General features: G+C 46.3%; 8 protein-coding genes across 8 annotated transcripts; 4 read left to right on the top strand and 4 right to left on the bottom strand.

The window, feature by feature from the left end:
• Nucleotides 1-270: 270 nt before the first annotated feature.
• Nucleotides 271-2,590, bottom strand: EYB26_004807 (uncharacterized protein; the record flags this gene model as incomplete). The annotated part of the gene is made up of 9 exons (XM_054264098.1): nucleotides 271-437; nucleotides 508-1,205; nucleotides 1,272-1,567; nucleotides 1,633-1,810; nucleotides 1,868-1,896; nucleotides 1,951-2,273; nucleotides 2,323-2,401; nucleotides 2,458-2,502; nucleotides 2,576-2,590. 9 exons carry the CDS (start codon nucleotides 2,588-2,590, stop codon nucleotides 271-273), a joined length of 1,830 nt encoding a protein of 609 aa, XP_054120073.1.
• A 989-nt stretch (nucleotides 2,591-3,579) lies between these two features.
• On the top strand, nucleotides 3,580-8,172 carry EYB26_004806 (uncharacterized protein; the record flags this gene model as incomplete). Its single annotated transcript, XM_054264097.1, has 3 exons — nucleotides 3,580-5,776; nucleotides 5,837-6,683; nucleotides 6,774-8,172. 3 exons carry the CDS (start codon nucleotides 3,580-3,582, stop codon nucleotides 8,170-8,172), a joined length of 4,443 nt encoding a protein of 1,480 aa, XP_054120072.1.
• Nucleotides 8,173-10,167: 1,995 nt separating this feature from the next.
• On the top strand, nucleotides 10,168-12,343 carry EYB26_004805 (uncharacterized protein; the record flags this gene model as incomplete). Its single annotated transcript, XM_054264096.1, has 2 exons — nucleotides 10,168-10,345; nucleotides 10,413-12,343. 2 exons carry the CDS (start codon nucleotides 10,168-10,170, stop codon nucleotides 12,341-12,343), a joined length of 2,109 nt encoding a protein of 702 aa, XP_054120071.1.
• Nucleotides 12,344-13,313: 970 nt separating this feature from the next.
• On the bottom strand, nucleotides 13,314-15,055 carry EYB26_004804 (uncharacterized protein; the record flags this gene model as incomplete). Its single annotated transcript, XM_054264095.1, has 2 exons — nucleotides 13,314-14,781; nucleotides 14,850-15,055. 2 exons carry the CDS (start codon nucleotides 15,053-15,055, stop codon nucleotides 13,314-13,316), a joined length of 1,674 nt encoding a protein of 557 aa, XP_054120070.1.
• Nucleotides 15,056-16,355: 1,300 nt separating this feature from the next.
• EYB26_004803 (uncharacterized protein) lies at nucleotides 16,356-17,796 on the bottom strand (the record flags this gene model as incomplete). Its single annotated transcript, XM_054264094.1, has 3 exons — nucleotides 16,356-17,134; nucleotides 17,187-17,459; nucleotides 17,517-17,796. The coding sequence occupies 3 exons, from the start codon at nucleotides 17,794-17,796 to the stop codon at nucleotides 16,356-16,358; spliced, it is 1,332 nt and encodes a 443-aa protein (XP_054120069.1).
• A 1,350-nt stretch (nucleotides 17,797-19,146) lies between these two features.
• On the bottom strand, nucleotides 19,147-20,123 carry EYB26_004802 (uncharacterized protein; the record flags this gene model as incomplete). Its single annotated transcript, XM_054264093.1, has 3 exons — nucleotides 19,147-19,589; nucleotides 19,663-19,723; nucleotides 19,794-20,123. The coding sequence occupies 3 exons, from the start codon at nucleotides 20,121-20,123 to the stop codon at nucleotides 19,147-19,149; spliced, it is 834 nt and encodes a 277-aa protein (XP_054120068.1).
• A 759-nt stretch (nucleotides 20,124-20,882) lies between these two features.
• On the top strand, nucleotides 20,883-21,308 carry EYB26_004801 (uncharacterized protein; the record flags this gene model as incomplete). Its single annotated transcript, XM_054264092.1, has 1 exon — nucleotides 20,883-21,308. One exon carries the CDS (start codon nucleotides 20,883-20,885, stop codon nucleotides 21,306-21,308), a length of 426 nt encoding a protein of 141 aa, XP_054120067.1.
• Nucleotides 21,309-22,234: 926 nt separating this feature from the next.
• EYB26_004800 (uncharacterized protein) lies at nucleotides 22,235-22,882 on the top strand (the record flags this gene model as incomplete). Its single annotated transcript, XM_054264091.1, has 1 exon — nucleotides 22,235-22,882. One exon carries the CDS (start codon nucleotides 22,235-22,237, stop codon nucleotides 22,880-22,882), a length of 648 nt encoding a protein of 215 aa, XP_054120066.1.
• Nucleotides 22,883-23,273: the final 391 nt, after the last annotated feature.

Here is a 23,273-nt window from a genome sequence, read left to right as displayed (position 1 = left end):
GTCAACTAGCGAGGGAAATGTGCTTTCCCGATTTTTATGTTTCTGTCTCTCCTATATTTCTGTGTAGAATTCTATGATTTTTTTTTATTTGTTGCAATTCACTTTTGTTTACTTCATAGACAGTATTTTGGATAGACTTTGCGTAGTGCATATATAATAGACTTGATAAAATGAGACCAAACCACCTGCATAAGTTTGATCATATTTTCATAGCCAAGTATGGTAGATTTCCAAATGCCCCCCAAATTAACTTATGTCGAATTGGACTGGTTAATCAGTCAAACTCTTGTACAGATGCGAAGAAGACGTAAACAGTTCTTCAGCATAAGTCATCGTCGGCGCCAGAGGCTTAATCCATTCCGACAAAATAGCGTCGAAGACATCGCAGACCCTGCGAATGGCTTTGTCTTGGTCGTCGCTCCAGGACTCGATGTAAACTATCAACATAATCAGCATACTATTCTCACAGAACAGGGGAAGGGATAAGCATGGGAAAAGGAGGTGTACATTTAACCTTAGGCTCAGTCCCTGACCCCCTCAACGTAAATTTAATATCCTCATCCAGCCAGAGCGTCAACATATGGCTGCCCTGATCAACCGGTAACTCGGGTACATTGTCGGGTGTATCCGAATCATATCCCAATGTCATATCACGCCAGCGCGTAATTGTGAATTTCGTCTTGTGGCCGAATTTTGCGCCCTTTTTCCATTTGTCGTTGCCAGCGCGGATTTTGGCGAATAGATCGGCTGTTGTTTGTGGACTCGGGGAGCGGAAGTAATTGTTGAATGTTTCGTGGTGGCCGTACTTTTTGAATAGCTCATTTAATTTATCGAACGGTGTTAGACCTTGTTTCCGCCAGTGGGCTTCGGCGAGGAGGAAGATTGCTGCGGCCGTTAATCCGTCTTTGTCATAGCATTTTGTGCCGGAGAACATGTATCCGATTGCCTCCTCGAAGGCGAAGGGGACAATGTAGCCTTCTTTCTCTTCGAGGTCGCGCGCGATACGGCCCATCCATTTGAACCCCGTCAAAGTTTCGCGGTAGTTGATGCCGTGCGCGGCACACATTTTGGAGAGCATTGTTGTGGAGACGGTGGTGTTGAGCATGTAGTATCCCTTTTTGGGGCAGGGTTTGATATTTTCGATTATGTGGGCGGCGAGGAGGACGCCCATTTGGTTGCCTGTGAAGGTGTACCAGGATCTGCGTCTGTTTGTTTGCCAAAGTTAGAAGAATTAGTGATGAATGGAAATAGAGCGAATGCATCAAACTCACTCAGGGATAATCTGAGCTGCCGCAAACCGATCAGCGTCAGGATCATTGGCAATCAGTAAATCTCGGCTATTTGCCTCGGCAGTCATCATAGCAAGATCGAGAGCATGATTTTCTTCAGGATTGGGAAAGGGGACAGTGGGAAAGTTTGGATCGGGCTCTAACTGTTTGTCGACACAAATCATTTGGGTCCCAATACCGATTTGATGTAAGAGGTGCGGTAGAAAATTGCCTCCCGTGCCGTGTAGAGGTGTATAACAGAATTGTGTTGGGAGAAGGACTTGCGGCACGGTGGATCTCTATAATGGGCATCAGCAGTCGAGTCAAGCCGAAAGAAAGGAGGTATGATATGTCAACGGCTTACAGCGTAATTGGCAACAGCAGTAACCCATTTAGGGGTGAGGTCCATATAGGTAGATCTGCCGAATTCATTTTCAGTCCCTGTCCTCCAGGCACATTCCCATGGTACTAGATTTTCCTGGATGTGTTGCGATATCTCGGCGTCCCAGGGTGTATTCACTTGGACGCCCCCTTGGAGGTAGCTAATAATTCCAAATTAGTAGGTGAGTGGTATAAGTCGAGAGGAAGAGGCTGCTAACACTTTATATCCATTATCCTTGGCAGGATTCTGCATAGAAAAGTTAGCTTACTACTCGCGCCCAAGGGAATTTTCGATGCTTACATGACTAGCAGTAATCATAACGCCAGCAGCAGCCCCCGTATGGCCAGTAGCCCATGCTACTAACGGAGTAGGAACGATGGGTCCAAGCCATTGAACTTTAAACCCCATGGCAAGCATGGCATTGGCAACGAGGACTGCAAATCTGGCCGAATTGTGTCGCGCATCAGCGCCAATTACGATACCATTTTCAATGGCACGCTTTTCGTCACGCGCTTTGAGGAATTTTGCTAATCCCTGCGAAGCCTGGATGACAGTGAGACAGTTCATGAATGCAAATCCAGCTCGCATTTCGCCGCGGAGACCGGCGGTGCCGAATTGGATTCCTTTATATCGTCAGAATTGGAATGCATGCGTAGTGGTAGTTGCACTAACGGTTCCTGAGACACTTTTCCAACTCAGCTTCATTGTTGGTTTCCTTGAAGTTTCTGATTTCGTTCAATGTCTTATCATCCTGTTAAACGAGTGAGTAAACATATCTTGAATGATGCAAATGGATGTCTTTCTTACCTGGTCCCATTCCAGCCACTGGTTTGTCAATTGCGAAAGTGGCACCTGTGTTTGAGACTGTCAGTCTTGGGTAATTCTTGAGCAACTCCCGACCAGAAAATCAGACTGGAAACAGCACCTCTGTAAACGACATTTTGTTTTCCTAGTATTTTTAGTTTTGTACTTTCTTGTCTGTCTGAGCAGAGAAGAAAGAGGGAACAATTGAGGTTGATCATCCAAGTCAAACGAGGGACAACATCCTTAACTTATCGATAAGGGACTCTATCCATGCCTGAGGCATCAAGGCATGCTCCCACCAATCTCTTTCAGTTCGCGCAATTGAGCCTCAGTATCATCCATGAATCACTCTATGTTGATGCTGGGTTTTCCGGATAAGGGATTGCCCCAGATCCAAAGTGGACAGGATAGAATACGTCTCATCACATCGCTTCAAATGCGAGAGAACTGCCAAGGTTAAAGGTCCCAAGATAACTACTATATCATACGTACTGGGGTAGTGTTCTCGTACTTACTACTCTACTCGTATTGACATAGTTATCACAAACACAGAATGGTGAGTCACGCCCAGTGTCATTAACCATGCTGCAATTTGCTAGAGATTCAGAGAATGATGTTACATCCAGTAGTTAACTAGTCTGGTGTTGGTGCCTTACTAAAGCGTTGTCTTAGCCGCTCCTTCTTTTGGATTGCGTCAATTCAACCTTCTTATCACCACCGCTGGTTTTTGTTTCTTATTCTGCTGCCTATTTCTTCTTTTATCTACATATGCAACTACCAGCACTAGCGCTTGTTTATTCGTCCATCAACTGGGAAATATTCCTCCAGAATCACCGCTCAATCGCTCGTTTATTGTTCTGCCTACGTCGTTCCCATCCTCCCTACAGCCATTGACGATCGACTCAAGAACAAAGACCGCACTTATATCCCATCATCCTACTCGAGTGTTACTGGTGTATTTATATGCTCAATGTCGATTTAAGAGTTGCCCCGCAATTGATGGACTCCTGAGTCTTGATTTTGAAGAGTATAAGTAGGGGAGCAGTTAACTGCAGAAGAGCAATATTCAGCTTATTTGAATTTACTTCCCATCATCTCCTCTCAAGGAAAAAGACACTCTACAATATGGAAACTCTCCTATTTACAGGAGAGCAAAACAGCTCGACCCTTTCCAACTATGGAGACATCAATTCCTTTGGCCCTGCAGCAGAAACAGCCTTTGATTTCACGCTTCTCTTCGAAGATACCATGTTCAGCATGATCCCATCGGCCCTACTCCTTCTTGTTATGCCATATCGCATATTCACCTTGCGCAGCAAGCGTCCAAAAGTTGCCCGAGGAGGCTTCTTATATGATAGCAAACTGCTCTTCATGGTGGTATTTGCTGCAATAAACCTAGTTTTACTTGCAATGCATGCTCTTAGTACATCGGAACGCACCAAAGTCACCATTGCCGCTGCAACCTTGACGTTTGTTTGCACGGTGGGTCTTTCTGTGCTATCGCATTTGGAACACATTCGATCCATCAGGCCGTCCGCGATACTAAACGGGTATCTGCTATTAACTCTCATCTTTGATATTGCACGCTTGCGCACACTGTTTACCACCAATGCAAGTCGATCTATCGCTGGATGTTTTGCAAGCATGGTCGGCGTCAAGGTTATGGTACTGCTTGCAGAGGCAACAGAAAAACGAGGCATATTACTAGAACCGTATCAAAACCTGTCCCCCGAAGAGACAAGTGGGATATACAGCAGATCTCTCTTCTTCTGGCTGAACTGGCTTATGACGACTGGCTTCCGTCGCCTTTTGCAAAATGATGACCTGTACCCTATTGATCGTGAGATGTCCTCCAGGGTCCTTCGAGACCGAATGCAGCAGGCATGGAACACTTCGCCCAAAGAAGGCTCGAGAGCTCTCTTCTGGGCGGTATTAAGAGCAAATTTCAGACCGTTTCTCGTTTGCATTCTCCCACGAGTATCGCAAAGCGTCTTCCGTTATGCGCAACCATTCTTGTTGTCCCGGACAATATCTTTTGCCAGTGACCTGTCCCAATCTGAAGATATAGGCTGGGCCCTGACAGGTGCCTTCTTTTTCGTTCTTCTTGGGTTGGCATTATCGAATGGGTGGTACTACCATATGACTTACCGTTTGATAACCAGCGTCCGTGGTAGCCTGATTAGCATCATATATGCCAAAACCGTCGATCTCAATATTACGGCTCTCGATGACTCGGTCGCCGTTACTCTCATGTCCAGTGACTCCCAGGCTGTCTGCAATGGGTTTCTGCTAATTCACGAATTCTGGGCCGTGCCGATGGAATTGACAGTTGCAATTTACTTACTTTCTCGCCAACTCGGAATTGCATGCCTTGCTCCCGTAATCGTTGCTCTCGTTTCGGCTGTCGGAATCCTAGCTATTGCCAATCTCATGGGCCAGGCACAAAAGAGATGGATGAAAAGTATCCAGATTCGCGTTGATGTAACGGCTACGATGCTGGCGTCAATGAAGTCGGTGAAAATGCTGGGGTTCACTGACTGGTTGGGCGAAATGGTTCAGGGGCTTAGAGTTACCGAGCTTTTGGTGGCAGGTTTATTTCGCAAGTTGCTTATGGTACGCGTCTTCTTGGGTAATCTTCTACAAGTCCTAGCTCCATTCTCCACACTTGCTTTCTACACGATTGTGATAGTTTCTCAAGGCCGCGTTCTTGATGCCGAGACTGCGTATACGGTTTTGACATTGATTTCTCTGCTCAGTTCGCCTATGAACGAACTGGTTCGTGCCATTCCCATGATGAATGCGGCGATGGCGTCTCTCAACCGTATTCAAGGTTACCTTGGATCTGACGAGCGAAGAGATAACCGATTGTGTCTCGAGGAAACGACCACTTCCGCTTCAATTGATCCGCCATTAGAGGAAGAAGGTATACAGTTGCAGAGTCGTACTACAGCCGCTTATAAACGGTATTCCGAACCGATAGTCGCACGAGACGCTAGTTTCTCATGGACCAATGATGAGAAGCCTGTTGTACGTGACGTCAATTTCAGTGTCTCTACTGGTCAATTGTGTATGGTGATTGGTCCTGTTGGGTGTGGCAAGAGTACGCTTTTGAAGGGCATCCTCGGAGAGACACTATCCTCAAAGGGCTTCCTGTATACTAACTTTGAGGAATGTGCGTTTGTTGACCAAACTCCATGGATTCGCAATGCGACTTTGCGAGATAATATTATTGGTCTCTCCGAATTTGACGAAGAGTGGTATAGAACTGTGGTAAGGGGGTGTGCCCTGGACCAGGATGTTTCTATATTGCCAAATGGCCATTGTAAGTGAAAGCTGAATAGTCCGAACTGTATGAAACGCATTACTAATCGATAAATTCTAGTCACCAAAGTTGGAACGTCTGGTATTTCCCTCTCAGGTGGCCAGAAACAACGCTTAGCTCTTGCTCGTGCCGTATATGCCCGCAAAACCGTTGTTCTTCTCGACGATATTTTCTCTGGGCTTGATGCCGATACAGAGGAACGCATATTTACACGTCTGTTCTCCCAGCAGGGTCTGTTCCGAAGATTGGGCACCACTGTATTACTGGTCACACATGCCGTGCATAGGCTATCATATGCAGATAATGTTATAGCTATGACAGCTGACGGCTCGATTGCTGAACAAGGAACTTTCGAACAGCTCAAAGCATCTGAAGGTTATGTTGCAATGTTAGAAGCAGACTACAAGGCTGAGACGTCGAAGGAAGACGATATTGAGAAAAAAAAACCAGCAAATGCAGTTTATGCGACCCTCATCGAAGAGGAGGACGAAAAACTGGATCAGGAAGAGAACACCGAATTGCATATCGCCCAAGAGGATCTCACTCGCCAAAGCGGTGATTTGTCGCTTTATTGGTATTATTTGAGCTCCGTCCACTGGGCATCGTCGGCGCTCTGGGCCACATTATATATCCTGTATGGAGTAGCAACCAAGCTCGGCGAGTATGTCGTTAATCTTTGGTCAGAAGCCGCTGAGAAAAAAGGTAATGGCGTTAATGGCTTATACTTGGGAGTTTACGGCATGCTGATGATGAGTACAATGATTTGTCTTGTGGGCGGTGGTTATCATTATATCTTATATTTTGCGCCCAGAAGTGCCAAAACTTTACATGCGCGGCTTTTGACCGCGGTCTTGAATGCGCCTCTCTCATTCTTTACATCGGTGGATATAGGCACGACAACGAATAGGTAAGTGCATCATCACACTTGTATTACTGTGAACCGTATGCGGTTCGTTCAATTCTTCGTTTTTAGTATTTTAACATGGTCATGGTACAGGTTCAGTCAAGACATGACGTTGATAGATAACGATCTTCCATATGCTATGATTGATTTTCTTCTCTCACTTTCCAGTGGTGTCATGTCTGCCATTCTAATGTGTATTTCTGCCCGTTATTTTGCCGCCACGATGCCGCCTGTCTTCCTTTTATTGTGGGTGCTACAGAAGTTCTACCTTCGAACATCACGCCAAATGCGTCTACTCGACCTGGAAGCCAAATCACCACTCTTCTCTCAATTCCTTGAGAGTCTCTCCGGTCTAGTGACAATCCGCGCCTTTGGCTGGTCTTCCAAATTCGAAGAACAGAACCTAGTCTTACTGGATGCATCTCAAAAGCCATTCTACTTGCTTTATTGTATTCAACGGTGGCTTGGGTTGACCCTTGATCTGACAGTCACCGGTCTGGGAGTAATTCTAATGGTCATGATTGTCAAACTGCGCAGTCAAGTTGGTGCTAGCTATGTTGGCTTAGCCATTCTGAATGTTATTACTTTCAGCCAATCTCTGTCGATGATCATTCGCAATTGGACGGACCTTGAGACGTCTATTGGTGCTATTGCTCGAATACGTGAGTTCGTTACAACTACAGAAAATGAGAATCGTCCGCACGAGGTTTTGCCATTGCCTGATGGTGGTAGCGACGGTACCTCTCGACCATGGCCTCCGACTGGAGCAATAGACTTCCATAATGTTTCCGCGGCATACAACAAAGGCGGAAATAAGAAGCTGGTAATCCGGAATCTGTCGCTCTCCATTCGTGCTGGTGAGAAAATTGGAATATGTGGACGAAGTGGAAGCGGGAAAAGTTCCTTGTTGGCAACATTGTTCCGCATGCTCGAGGTTGAACCAGGAAGCTTCATAACCATTGACGGCGTTGATATCACACATGTACCTCGCCAGAAACTACGTGCAGCTCTAAACGCAATCCCGCAAGAACCATTCCTTACACGTGGTACTGTGCGGGTAAATGCAGATCCATTAGGCACACATAGCACTGAAGAAATTGAAGATGCCCTCCGCAGCGTCGAACTGTGGGACCTTGTTCAAGAAAAGGGTGGCATTGAAGCTGACCTAGATGCGAACTTCTTCTCTCACGGTCAACGCCAGCTGTTTTCGTTAGCCCGAGCCCTCCTTCGCGGCAGCAAAATTATCGTCCTAGACGAAGTCACCAGCAACGTAGACGTTGTCTCAGACGCATTGATGCAGCGCGTCATTCGCGAAAAGTTCAGTGATTGCACGATCCTCGCGGTTGCGCATCGATTGGAAACGATTATGGATTTTGATAGAGTGGCGCTTATGCAGGAAGGGGAACTTGTCGAGTTGGATTCGCCGCAGAAGTTGTTGATAACGGATAGTGCGTTTAGGGAGCTTTATGAGTCGAGGGGCTCGAGTAATTGAGAGCTCAAACCGATGTGAAGAACAATATGAGCTTTGGATGAGTTCTAGATAGGGTACCTTTTTAAGTTGGATGTTTATTTGAAGGAAGACCGCTTCAGTTTAATACCTCGTGATTAGAAAGCATTTCCATAGGATGTAGTTACTTGTTTTTGCTTCGGTGGAATGATACGCAAACGAAATTCATCGCCGGGGGTCATTGAAGAGCCACCTGGAAACGTCCCAACACCGCCACCCTAAGACAACACTGGCACTGTCAGGGCAATATTCGTAGTACAGGGCATAAGACGGGCTTATCTTACACAAGTCACATAACTTAGTTACAAGCTTTATTAGTTATTAGAATCAATAGTTATAACTCAGAATCACACTTCAACTATGAATAGGCTCCGGTCCACCACACGAAGCCATTGCGCCACAACAAAGCCCCAATCAGCCCGCCCACTACCATTGAAAATGATAGAGGAATGCGCCTATACTATCCCGAAAATGGATTCAATTGAGGATCTATCGTTTTTCATATTGTTCAATTCGACTTTCGATTCTTCGAGAATCGAAACTTATTCGTATACGTAGTTATAGGGAGGGATTTTACGGATGAGATCTCATGTGACCTCAGGTGGCACGTGATCTTAAAAAGATTGGTGCCAAGAACCCTACCGTAATTTCCCCAAAGGGCATCGACAGGAGTCTGCTTTTTGTTCTCTTTGTTTTTTCAACGCCCTCCCTGCCCGATTCACAAGCGTCAATTTCCGCTTTCCTATTGTACCGTAGTAGATAACTAGTCACTCGCTTATCAACCAACTAGTGCACGTACGTGAGCTCACCACATATTGGACTCGGGTTATCGACACATCTCAGCTACTCCTGCTTTCAAGCCCGGACCCAAATTGCGCAGTTCAGAGTTTCTCCCCTGCCTGAATGAATACGAAGTGTACGAACGCCTTGTCTCTTTATCATAGAGCAATTTTACGTTATTTCCAGGGTCCAACTATGCCTGCTCGGAAATACGAAGCCAACGAATGATCCTTCGGGCCAGATATACGTAAGTTAGTCCTATTTCTTTGCTGGAATTCTATGACATATGTATGATAAAGTTTATTAACTAACTTAACTAACTAGTTAAATAACTACGGAGTAATGTATATGGAAGTACGTGGTATACACACTAGAATCTTACGAAGCGCTTAAGATAATCTATAATGAGATTGTTAATTAGGTCTTAAGATGATGTATGTTCTCGCACTATAAAATCTATGGTATACCTCTTCAAGGACATCCTTAAATATTACAGAACATCACTACCCCCAGACCCAGGTACAAAGGCACTTGCCCTAGATATCTGGCTATCATCGCAGTTAAAACAGCGACAGTCGTAAAAATGCGAAAACAATTGGTCTATGAGCTTTGTTTTGGTAAATACGAGCGGGTTGTAAGAGCGTGGGAACGAGAGAAATTTTTGCCGACGAGTGGGCCGCAAGCTTGTACGACCCAGGAAGAGCCTCGCTCAAAACCCGCGTTCCTGACATGGGCCAACGCCACAAGCTATATCCCACCGTGTAGCTTGCAGCGCTCCTGAGCGTGCTCGTATACCGGAACCTCCTTGCCCCTATTGACTGGCTGTGCTCGGGTTTAACCTTCGTTGGCGCTGGGTACGGCCCCGGCCGGCCGACGCCACGATGGATTTGTCGAATCCCGGCCCAATAATGCAATCGCTTAGACGAACGTTTATCCGTCCCATAATTTGGACTCTGTACTGTTCTATCGGAATTGACTTGGCGTGGGCCGGTGTGACTATCATGTGTAGTATAAGTTAGTTGGACACCCTCTGCACTCTGGCCTGGTATGGCCAGGCCTGCATCCGGACCCTAATCCAGGTACCATCAACACCGCTTCACTCGTTCAGCGGGCATTCTTTCTGCCGCGAAGGGTTTCAAGAGCCCTTACTCTCGTTTTTGATATACATTCGCTTGGGCTTCAACTTCAGTGACATTCACTATGAAGTTCGCGCTTCTTGCATCATGCCTTGTCGGGGCTTCACTCGGTTTCCAACAGAATGTCCGAGATGATTCCCTGGTAGCGAGAGGCAATGGAGCCACTCCTTATGTCATTGTCCAGACTATAACGGACTGGGTATGCACTACCTATACCACTACCATTACGGGTCTGGCAAGCGGTAAGTCTCGACGATAGCTTTCTAGGCGGTGTTTTGGATCATGCATTGAATTAACATGTTCAATTAGCAACAACTTCCCACGGAGCCCCTACCCCGATAGTTACTGTATTCCCATCACCGGGCACATATACCATCCCAGCTTCTACTGTCACTGTGACAGCACCAACAACAGTCGCTGCTGCCCAAACCACCTCTTTGGCTCCAGGACCTCACACAGTTGGAGGTGTCACGACTGTCGTACCCTCGCCTACTACAATCACTGTTCCCTATGCCAGCGTTGTAACAACACAAGGCACCGTAACGACCACCATCGTTTCTACGGTCTACACTTGCCCAGCAGCTGGCACCTACACCATTGGTGCAACAACTGTCACTGTGCCCGAGACAACAGTCTACGTTTACCCGACGTCGACCTGTTACTATCCAGGCACCTATACACACCCAGAGGAGACCGTCACAATCACCAAGACCTCGGATGTGTACGTCTGTCCCTACACTACTTCGACACCTTCATCCGTGCCGGCAACAGTGACGACAACCACGTCCAGTGTCTCGTCGACCTCTACAAGTTCAACTTCGATTTCCCAATCGACAACCAGCCCTACCTCTCAGGGTTCGTCTCCCACTTCCTCAACACCCAGCTCTTCCGGATCAAGCCCCAGCTCTCAGGGTACGTCTCCCACTTCCTCAGCCCCGAGCTCTTCCGGATCAAGCTCGTCCTCCACGCCTGTGACTTCTACCAGGAAAACCAAGTCATGCTCTTCGTCACACAAGCCATCCTCCACGCCTGTGACTTCTACCAGGAAAACCAAGTCATGCTCTTCGTCACATAAGCCATCCTCCACGCCTGTGACTTCTACCAAACACACCAAGTCATGTTCTTCAACACACAAGCCATCCTCCACGCCTGTGACGACTTCCACCAGGAAAACCAAGTCATGTTCTCGAACCCCATCGAGGTCTGCCACCCCAAGCTCCAGTGCCGTCCCCAGCTCCAGCTTCGTCCCGAGCTCCAGCGCTATCCCCAGCTCCAGTGCTGTCCCAAGCTCTAGCGTCGTCCCGAGCTCCAGCGCCATCCCCAGCTCCAGTGCTGTCCCAAGCTCTAGCGTCGTCCCGAGCTCCAGCGCCATCCCCAGCTCCAGTGCTGTCCCAAGCTCTAGCGTCGTCCCGAGCTCCAGCGCCATCCCCAGCTCCAGTGCTGTCCCAAGCTCTAGCGTCGTCCCGAGCTCCAGCGCCATCCCCAGCTCCAGCGCCATCCCCAGCTCCAGTGCCATCCCCAGCTCCAGTGCTGTCCCAAGCTCTAGCGTCGTCCCGAGCTCCAGCGCTGTCCCCAGCTCTAGCGTCGTCCCCAGCTCCAGTGCTGTCCCAAGCTCTAGCGTTGTTCCCAGCTCCAGCGCTGTCCCAAGCTCCAGCGTCGTCCCGAGCACCAGTGCCGTGCCCAGCTCCAGCGTGCCAACTCCCACGCCTAGCTCATCAGTTCCTGTGACGAGCAGCACTCCCACAACAACCCCATCAACCACAAGCCCTACCACAAGCCCTACCACAAGCGCCGCCCCAACTCCCACCACCCCTATAGCTTGCGGAGGCGGCACGGCTTATGGATACGCAACAAGCCCCGGCAGCTCGGATACCACCTTCAGATCTCTGGGCATTGGTAACAACTGGGGCTGGGTGCTGTCCGGACCACTTCCGATCAGCGGCAACCTCTACTTGGGTGCTGGAAACAATGACATATCCAAGGCCACTCTCGTGGGCACTTTCACTATTGTCCGCAGTGGAACCAAGTTTACCGTCACCTATCTCCTCAACAACCCGGCCTACAATCTCCAGGAAGTTCACTTCTTTTATGGCTCCACATACCCCAAGCATGTCGCCCCTGGACAGTTCCCCTATGGCAAGACTTTGTCAGGCACTCAAACAACGTACAGTTTCCAAGTTCCGTACTCTGCAGAGGACGATACCTTTATCGTCCACGCAGCAATTGGCGCTACTTGCTAAACGTGATGTGATGAGGTTATTATATTGATTTTTATTTCCGTATTATAATTACTATGTTGTCTCTTCCACGTTCTTTGCCTTATTATGTAATATCTTCTTTAAATACAAGCTTAACTTCTTCATCGACTTTTAAAAAAAAAGTCTTTATGATTATCATTCCAGGGCAAAAGTAGACGATTTTGATCGGTGAACATCATCTTCCTATCAATTACCTGGATAGATCGATCCCTGGACCCGTAGTTAGTTATACGTGTTCATTCTTGCCCCCCCTGGTGTTTGTCATCGAGGGTGCGGTCTCCTCCTCGGTGTGGCGCAAGGATTTCCTAATTCAGAAACTCGAGTTTGCCTACCTAGGTAACTGACTGTATCAACATTTGAATCAGTTTTCCAAAGGATTTCAAATTCATCACTATCTGCCCTTTTTCTTAATCTACACCAGCTCCTCACTCACCTTTCGACATGTAGTGTTGAGTAGAGAAGAATTTTGAGTGAAACCGTTGAAAATGGCCATGTTGTTCACGGGAATTTCTTCAAATATATAGTTAGATATATATATCATCAATTGATGAGCCTTGATCTGACTATATCCAAGAACTGGGTCAATTAATACCCGCTAATGCTCTTCAAACGCTTCACGGGTTCAAAGTTCACACTACCCGGGCTTCAAATGGTACAACTATGACATCGAGGACCCCAAGAGAATAGATGGGTTGCGTGTTCGCGGTTCTCGGTTTATATAATTCGTATATGACGGATGGACAATGGCAAACCACTTAATATTAATTCGGTTGACAGGGAGGGAAGACAGGGTTATCTACATCATCATTGATATCAACTTTGATTTTTGCCTGTGGTTTGCTACATTATGAAAAGCCTCCAGGGCTTCCGGTCCACAAGGAGAGCGCGATGGTTTTCAACCCCTCTTTCAGGACAAACGCGCATGCAACCAAGTCGATTGAAAGGTCCACAATTAGTGATGAGTAGCAAAGACACCTTCCCGAGCAATCGACTTCCTACACTCCTCCATTATCTTCGCTTGCTTCGCAACATCGGCCAGACGCGAAATCACTTCCTTGTTACCATCCACAAACGTGAAGATGGCATATGGAATCTCGACTTCGCGGCAGAACTCTTTGATGAGTTTTTGGGTTTCTCGAAGATTGTGACGAGGGATACGTGGAAACAAATGATGGATCGCTTGGAATTGGAGACCGCCGTGGAAAAAGTCCAACCAAGTAGGACAGTCAACGTCCATGGTTGTGCGGAGCATTTTCTGAGGGAAAGACTCGGTTACTCCCAGATCAGCAGTCGACATGGCGAAATGAGAGAGTGTGATTTGCACATGAAGCGGAGAAGTGACCATATGCGATATGAGAAGGTAGCCAATTCGAGTCGACCAATTTGGAAGCGTGCAGTACAAAATTCCATATCCAAACCAGGTCCAAAAGAAGCAAACTCCAACAATCTCATAAAATCTATGCCACCAGGCTGGGCCCTTTCTCGGGCCTCTCCCCATGACAAGATGCACGTAACTCAATGCATACAGATTGAACCGAGCAAAGAGCATGATGGGGTAGTACAGATAGTTTTGAACTTGCAAGCAGATCTTGGCGACAAAGTCATATTTCATGACTATTCCATAATATGAGGTGCGAAGATTGGTTAGGAAGCGGTGTGAGATTGCGAAGAATGGCAAATGTTGAATATCTGGGTCATGCTCGGGGGCATTGGTCACGATATGATGAACGTTATGGTTGTGTTTCCACCAGCATAAACTCAATCCGCCGATGTAGCTAGCAATGGTCATGCCAATGGTTGTGTCCACCTGGAAATTGTGGGTAATGCCCATATGACCGGCATCATGCACTGTGAAGACGAGTTGATGCCACAAACATCCGAGGAAAACTGCAGATAGCATGTACCAGCCCCATTGCAGGAAGGTATAACTCAATGCAGCAAACAGAAAATATCGACAACATTCCCTGAAATATCCCCAGTAGTTGCAGTTGTAAAGGCCTTGGGCGGCAATTCTCTGGTCCAGTTCACGGTATTTCTGAACGATATATTCTTGGGAAGCGGCATCAACAGCGGGATATTTGGCAGTATCCAAGGCAATTTCTTGCTGTGTCCGGGCATCCAGGAACGAAAAATGTGATTCTGACTTTTCATCATGTGATGACACAGGTGAAGCGGACGATGCTACACTTGATACTGAGTTTCTCCTCCGCAGGCCGGTTTTCTCATCAATTGGTTCGTCAAAGATGGGGGAAGAACAGCGTGAGCTGGCGTCGCTAGAGTCATCTAACCTAGCCGCTTCATCCTTATTGTACAGACGAAACTCTCCGCCTTGGATTGGAGGGAGGAAATTGGTCCATCGTCCTTGTATACGTCCGATCTGGTATGCGAGCATGCGTTGGCGGGCTTCTACCGAGTGTAGACTGTGTGTCGAGTCATTGTCAGTACGAATTAACGATAAAGTTTCTTCAAAGAAAGGGGTGAGACGTGCACATTGATTTCGTCCGTGGCATCGCGACCAACCATGTGCTTGATTGAGATCTGCCCACCAGGATGGTATTGCAACCACGAATCTGTTTTCAAAACTTTTCCATCATATATCACAATGTGTCGACCTTGGGCAATCAGTCCTTCGATCTCTCGCCGCGAGAGAATTCGTTGTTTACGGTCGACGACGGATCGTTTAGAGTCGGCCATGGCGGGGGTGAATGTCCGGTCGTCGACAATTCCAAAACTCGACAATATGTCTTATATGCAATGACTCATTGTATTCACAACGTCGCAGTATGACTGAATTGAATATTTTGTCGTCTGTTGTCGTCTGTTGTTGTTTATGAAGTATTGAAAGCAGGAGGAGAAACCAGATGGCCGGGGGGAGCGGCACGTGTGGGGACTGGGTGGAGTCCGCGAGGTACCGTAGGCTTCCTCATTTTAATGATTTTATACGATCCGTGATCATACGATAAGACCTCTTCACAAATCATTCGAGCAAGCATGCTAAGAGTTCTACGTATGAGACGTCCTTTTTCTATTCGCACGAGTGGATTGACCAGGAGTTGGATAGCCTCCAACTTCGGAATACCGAGGTTGATTCCATATCGTGGCAAGTGGAATCCCACTCGCAACAGGATGTCTCCGGATCAACACCTCTTCTAGATCCGCATATCCTGTGTGGTTGGTTGACATGCATACAAACAATTACCCTATACAGAATACCATAGTTCACTCATCACCTATGGGCTATTAACCTATATACTCGTAGTAGGCTTCTTCTTACTACGTATATATGTATGGGATGGCAGTGAAACCTGTGGCGTAGGGTTCCTGTGGCTTTACGATGACAGACAGTTGGTGGCTGTGCTAAGTGCGATTGATATGGGGCTAAATCCCAATATTACAGGGCGTTTCAGCTGAGCTTAATCCATACACATACTGTGTATAATCATACGCGTCGAGATGAAGGCATTACTTCCACGATTCCCTCGTTTTCCCCTACGAATTCAAACTTGGAGAGAATCAAAGCCTTATCGCAATGCTACGATCAAATTCCGCCCCGAATGTTCCTCTGCAGCCCTTTCTAGCATGGCATCCACGGGATTGATCTGTTACGGAGAACGAGAGACACGTTACCAGCTTGTCTGTCCTCTCGGAACTCAGATACCGCTCAAAAGTCCCGACGTATGGCTTGCGCTAGATGATTCTCGAAATGTTGAATACGTTATCAAACGTCCCCCTGGAGATGGTAACGATGCTCTTGATGGTCCTCGAAGCATTCACAGATTCGGAAAACACAAAAATAGCTAGTAAGTTTAGGTATTTCAACCCTCTTACAAAGGCTAACCAAGAACAGAATTGAGTTTACGTACGTGAGATCTATACGCATCATATGCAAAATACAAGCGCAAAGCATATTATCTGCGAAGAACCTGGAATGCCAAAAGAAAATGACGCTGTATGTTTCCGAAACTCCCATCCCTTAAATGCTATACATATCCCACTACCTAGATTCATTCCTGTGCGGATAGCTCGCCAAAGGTGTATTCAACTCATACGGCCGATACTCATGACGATTCGAAAACGGATCATCCATATTCTCATAGGTACCCTCCGCATTCAAAGCTCTATCCGAGCCTTTAGCCTTCAGAAATGAGAGCGATGTCGAGGAATGCCGTTTCAACATCGACAGCGCAAGAACAACAGCCACAATAACGCCCCCAATAACTACGTATGCAATGATGACGCTGGTCTTCACAAAGGACCATGACAAACCTATCGCGCCGACCACGATGGCAAACACGAGGATTATGCGCCCCATGTGCATATGTACGGCGCCATACTTGGTGGGAGTTTGGTGCTTTTTGTATTGATAGTGGTGCCAAAACCCGAGGAACCATTGCACAAACACTGCAATAACACATAGTATGCCCAGAATCTGATGGGTGGAGTTGTAGCTACTGGAGCGATTGTACAGTGTGCTTAGCCAAAGACCGATCAAGCCGCCGATGCCGACGAGGATGGTGGCGAGAGATTGGTTGACCCAGTGCCATCGAACGCTTGCGGGGATGATGCGGAGGAAGATGGCTCCTCCGGGCATGATGATTATGAATGCAACGGAGAGAACGGCGGCGTGGATAACGACGGGCCAATTGCCATCTGGTGTTTGGTTGCCATCCTGCGTGGCGCCGCTGCTGGTTGTAATGAATGAGAATGATGTTGACAGGAGGGTGGTGCCGTCGGTTCCGCCGGTGGCTTTGGTCATGTTCATCACGAAGTTGCCTTGATTCTGTTTAGTGACTGTAGTCTACAAGAGATTCCCTCGATTGCTTACCATATACCGAATGCCGTTCAAGGTTGGCTGAGAGTGAATTACTCTGTAGCTCGACGAGACTTCCAGAGCTGGGTCCAAGTCCGTAGATGAATGCTTGGTTTGTACTCTTCAAATCCAGGGACCCTTTGTTCCATTTCGTGCAGTTTGTGCAGCGAGCATTCACAGAGATGGTGCCATTTGCTACCCCAGTACCCGAAAGGGTTTGGACATTGATACTCGATGAATAACTCGGTTCCGTCTTATCCGTGCTGATTCGCGGACTGAGTGTGACACCTAGAGGAAACAAAAAGTTAGCGGAATTCCTATCAAAAGACTTTGGGATACACAAACCATTTCCAGTCGAATTCAAATATGCGATAAACATAAGTGAATCCTTCATTTCTGACCCCATTCCAACCGCAATCCAGGAGTATGCTGCCGGGCCGGAGAGGTGAAAGTAGATATCTTCAGAGCCTGAGGGAACATTGAGCGCAAAGACATAGTTCCCAGACCCTGAGCCGGGTGACGTGACAAACACTGAAATCGGGTCATTTTGTATGTTACTATCTGTCTGCGCGAGAACGAGACTTGACAGCGCCAGACATAGAACCCCTACTAGATTGACGAGCATTTTGCAGTTATCTGCCAATACAGAGAACGACAACGTTGACAGACAAATTTGGACTTTTCGAGATTAAACTAAAGTATCAAGTCACTCTGCTTAACTAACTAACATGATTGTTTTAAGGGGACTATGTCATGCTTCAAAGCTAAGTGGTCGGCGTCTACTCCGTGGTGCACAATACAAAGCTTGTGTATGCTGAACCACGCGTACTATGCATATATGATGGGTGTCTAGACTGTCTTTGAAAGCCACAAGGGGTCTGACCACAAAAACATAGCCATGATAAGGAGTCCCCATCGAGCATCCTCAAGTACAAATTCTCGTTTGGCTACGGCGAGTTGCCAAATGCAGAATACCAGATCTGAAACTAGCGAATGATAATGCTTTTTTTTGCTTTGGTAGAAAATATGCTGTCTGGAAAAAAGCAGTAGCAATCTTAATTGGTGAGTTCTCATCCCCACATGTTCTTCCTCCTAACCAAGCATGGCCCTAAAAGCCGCCCAGAACATACTCCGTAACCATTCACGGGTCAGATTTTCAAAAGCGTTTCATGTCAAACCCCGAACATGTGGCTGAAAATGACGACGACAAGGACGCCGCCGCACGGATTAATGTGTCAAGTTCGATACAATGACAAGCTTTTTTGACTGGACCACCGAGCTTCCTAGTCCAGACGAGTGGTTGAGAGGCTAGATCATGATCGGTATGGCTCGTTGAACTTGACCTGCCAGAGTCGAGCTTCGGGATATGGGCTTACGAGTCAATTGCCAGTCGATTTCACAGCCCCCTGACTCATACATTTGCCGCCGTTTGAAAAATCGAAAATATAAATGCGGCGGTTAGCCAACTAGGCAGATACATTGTGGAGGTTCAAGGAGACAATAGAATGGGATGGTCTTATCCTTTGGATCTACGGAGTAGTTTGCAAATCATTGGATTCATTGCCCCGGGGAACAGATAAGCCTTTGTTAACTTGTTTCAGATGTTGTTGCTTGACGCGAGAGACAAGACAATTCGAAGAGTTTAATACAGCCTCCAGCAATCGATGACTACGTATGGAGTAGATGTGGCCTCGGAACAAAGTGCATTGCATGTCTCAGCATCTCCTATTCATACACATCGTTGTTGAACCTAGTACTGTGATACAACTACAATTGTGTCGAGGTATGCTAGCTTATATAGCAAGAAATAGCTTCTCAATTTATTCGTAGCCGCGAATTCAACAAAGAGATGCTAATATTAATACATAAAAGTCTTACACAATTCAGGCTGCAACAACAGATAACATGTGAAGGAAACACTGAAACAGACCAACTTATCACCAACTGTCACAACTTATAAAAAGGAAATCAATTATCACCAAGTGACATTCTCCGCCAAAGCCTGCATGATATTGGCAGACTTAAGCGACAATGTTTTGCATTCCTCATTGGCATGAACGCTTTCTGCAGCCGCAATAAATGCCTTTTGCCAAAATTTCCATCTTTCCAAGCCGAGGATGGGACCTTTGTAAAGTGATCCAGTTCTCCAACTTGGTCCCACCTCCGCAAGATCAGCTGGACTACGTTGAACGTAGACCATCTCGGTAAAAAACCACTGTCCAGAACATAAGATCCACATTGCTGCGCAGCTGATGTATTCAGAGTAGTGCTCAAGGTCACTCTCATCATCTTCTTCTAGATTATCTCTCATATCCCATATTGCAAATGAGATTCCGTTTATTATTCCACTGGCTGACAGACGAGCCGCAAATGCAGCCATATTGACACCGTGTGCCACTTCATCAAACCCCATAGTCCCTGTGTTGTATGATCTTAGTATCAGAGTGTACAATCTTTGGGGCATTCGTAGAGTTGGGGAATAGCAACATACATGGCGACCATTCTCGCAAGGTCATTCCTAAATCAGGCATGCTCGTATAAAAGGAGTATCCCTACAACAGCGTAAGTTTCTCACTCTTTGTTTGTGTCATTATCAGCTCTTTATGAAGTATTCTTTCGCACCTGATCATAATCAATGGCATGGAAGGTCAGCCTGTCTGACTTTCTTAGCTCTCCCACGAGCCGTACCAACTGGATCTGCGCCGGGTGGGAGTATGGGATTTGTCGTGCAATGTCCAAAAGTACGCAAACAAGCATTCCCGGTTGTCCTCCTAGATTTTCTTCCTTCTTTGTTGGAAGTATATTATGCAAGAGACTGACGGCCTGTCTCACAGAGAGATCATCTTGTAAAAGGAATTGGCAAAGTATATTGAATGCTTTCCAGTCGGAATAACGGCCTTCAACCTTCTTCAAGAACGGATCCGTCTCGTCGATGGAGAACTTGAGCGACATTTCGTAAGTTGGTTTTCTCTAAGAAGATAAGCTGCGCTAAGTAAAATGTCTTTCTTGTAGAAGGATGAGATAGGATGATGCGACCATGAAATTTAAATAGATATAATCATTTATCTGACGCATGTGAGCGACCCCACCCCTCTCCCACCAGCTCAGCCTTGTCGTGTAACGAATGATTATCAAGCTATCAACTAACCCTAGTATCATTGTTTAGCGCCGAGGTTTTAAGCGCTCATGTATCGCACGTTTCATGTTGAAAGAGCATGCACGAGTCCCTGTCTGCGGCTATCAAGGATCAAATATAATTCATTCGTTCTCCTTCCTTCTAGTCATGGGCAGGGGGCAACTAGCTCTTCTCGATATCTATTTTTGTTGTTCAAAATTCATATTGTAGGCCTTGGGTATGCAAAGTCATGATGCGGCGCAGACATGAGAGTCAGGAAGTACGCTTGGAAGTAGAGATACAAAAGGCCATGAGAGAGTACCATTAGAGTAAAAAGATTATTATACAACTGCAACCGTTCTTGCTAAAGCCTGAAGAAAGCAGAGTTCCATGCTAGAAAGGGGACCCTTCGTGCAATTTCGTCGAATCTAAGTCTCCCAATATCTCACAGCTGCGAAAGAATGGGTTGTGGTGGAAGCAAAGAGGCCTCCGAATATCATGTAAGTACGGAAGAATATACAGCTGGAGACCCGAAGTCATTGGCGTTTACATACACAGAAAGCTAACACGCTTACCTCTCTGATCAGTATTACGAGATGCCTCGGAGAGTCATTGACAGACCTGGCGATACCCCTGGTCGCTCCGAATTTCCTCTGCACGTCGCAGAGCATCTTATAGCTCAAGCGCCAGCACCGTCCCATAACCGTGCTAATGGCCGGAGGCCACATGCACATCTTGACAAAGAGGAATTCTTTCGTGCAGAGAGGGCTGGATTGAAACCTCTAGAGGGTGTACCTCTCCGGGGTCGTCAACAAGAGCTGCCAGTCTTATGGGCATATCCAGCAGAGAACTTCGACTATTCCAACCAGAACCACTATGGAAAAGTTAACGGCAAGCCGCCAGGCCCTCATCGAATCATTACTGATCGCGACAAACGTATCCAAGGGATGGTGACTCATCCAGTGAATGATGACAAAAGATTTGTTCAAGCACCGAAGCGAGTAGAAATCAATTATCGATAGAAAGAAGGACTGGAATCGAATGATCAGTAATTATGACATTATATGGGATACAAAGTTTCAATCTGAAGCACTGAAAAACAGTGTAACTCTCGCTATGCAGGCAGAAATACGCGCTACTCATGCTGGACATTAGCGGTGCATTGGAATGTATGATGGATGGATATTTTGTGTTGGATATTGGCGAATCTTTTCCTATGTGACATATGCCTTGTTTTATGTACTGTACGCTTTGTTGTTTATCCTCCTGTATCTTACTTAAAGCGCCCCCTCTAGTCTTCTGCCTAGGTAGACTGCGGGTCCAGATCTTCTACATAGCCAAAGGAAACATACATGTCATGAAAATGCCCTATAGGAACCTTGGCGTGATGATTTTGTCTAAGTGAGAAACTATTTATATCTCTACAGTTAATACGACAAGTATGCAAAATTCAAGGCACCGCTTGGCAAAACATTCGAAATGTTTCAGGTTAGGGCATGACGTGTATATTGCTTTATAATCTGCTTGAATCAAACCAACTGTTTTTCGATGACTGCTGAATACCGAACTCGAAGAACGGGTGAAATATGACTAGGTCCATCGCATGGTATGTCTAGTGAGGTGTTAGGCCATTACACTGATTCATTCGTCTGATGTTCATCTGTCTGACTTTCATAAGTCGCCGCAGATCAAAGTCTGCACAGTTTCTTCCAGACGCAGAGTCATATCAATCTTGGAATGCTTCAATGTTAAATATATAGTCATCATGGATAGTTACCTTGACTCAACTAATGACACCCATGAGTAAGTATAAAGTCAGGACCTGGAGGGACTTGACTATATAAGCCCTGCATATACCTGAAGACTTCATATTCCACATTAACTCTCTTACAACATCTATCAGATCAGCCTATTTAAATCATTAAATAAACTCGACCTCATAATAATCATGGATCTGCACCGCTCACTATCGCTCGGAACCATTAGAACGTCCGGCACAAAGCCTGATCTTTCAAAATTTGCCACGCTACGCTTTATCTTGAATGCTGAAGACAGCAATGGTGTTAAACACATAACTGGGGACCGTGGATACTTCGAAAAGGAGCCTCTTGAGATTAAATCGCCAGGCAATTTCAAGTTGTGGCTAACAATAGACAATAAAAACCCTCCCCCGTTCGAGTGTCGTCAAATAAATGACTTTAAAGTAACCGGAGACTGCAACTGTGACCTCTACACGAGGGTTTTTGATACGGAGAAGGAAGCTTTTCTCAGATCATTTTTCAAACCGGGAGATGATCGGGACAACGGCACGATGCGAAGTGCACTTACAAAGGATGAATTTCATTTCGGTGATTGGACATTAGAGCCTGGGAAATACGTCTTCAGGGTAATTGGGCCAATTAACTTCACGTATGAGAATGATGAAAAGGAGCCTCAAGGCTTTGAGGAAGTACAGGTGGATCTAAGCTTCTGGTTTGAGCTAGAGGCAAATTCGAAGCCGTCTTCTCCCAGGGAGAACCCTGTCACGCCAAGCGACCTGGCCTATTTCACAGAGGAACAGTTGAAGCAAATGAGAAAGTCTTCCAGAATCTACTAATCTTCTGGGTCTTCTTCTTGGATCCCTTGTAACATCCTGGTTTCCCGTCTAATCGCCAGGTGATGGGTATATGTGGATTTCAGGGGGTTCGGTGGATTGGTTCTTTCTCTTCGTTTTCTTCTATTTCTTATCTCGATAGAATTAATACTACGATCTTTAATCTCATAAATCAATATTTATATTGTGATATTTTCTACCTATAAATGAGTGAGGTGTAAGATTACGTAGCCTATGGAATCTATGCTATTCATTAAACATTTTGGACCCTAGTCTTCTGGGTTCTAGAAGTGAGATGTGAATGTGTACCATTCTAAAACTCGCATGGGAGATTATTGACTAACTTCAAAATCTTGAATAGTTCTTTCTTTATAATAGGTTTTATTCTCGATTC

This window comes from Talaromyces marneffei, chromosome 3, assembly GCF_009556855.1.
Source record: "Talaromyces marneffei chromosome 3, complete sequence".
In the NCBI taxonomy this organism is placed as follows: domain Eukaryota; kingdom Fungi; phylum Ascomycota; class Eurotiomycetes; order Eurotiales; family Trichocomaceae; genus Talaromyces; species Talaromyces marneffei.
The sequence above is the reverse complement of the archived record's forward strand: the minus strand, read 5'-3'. Positions and strand labels throughout refer to the sequence as shown.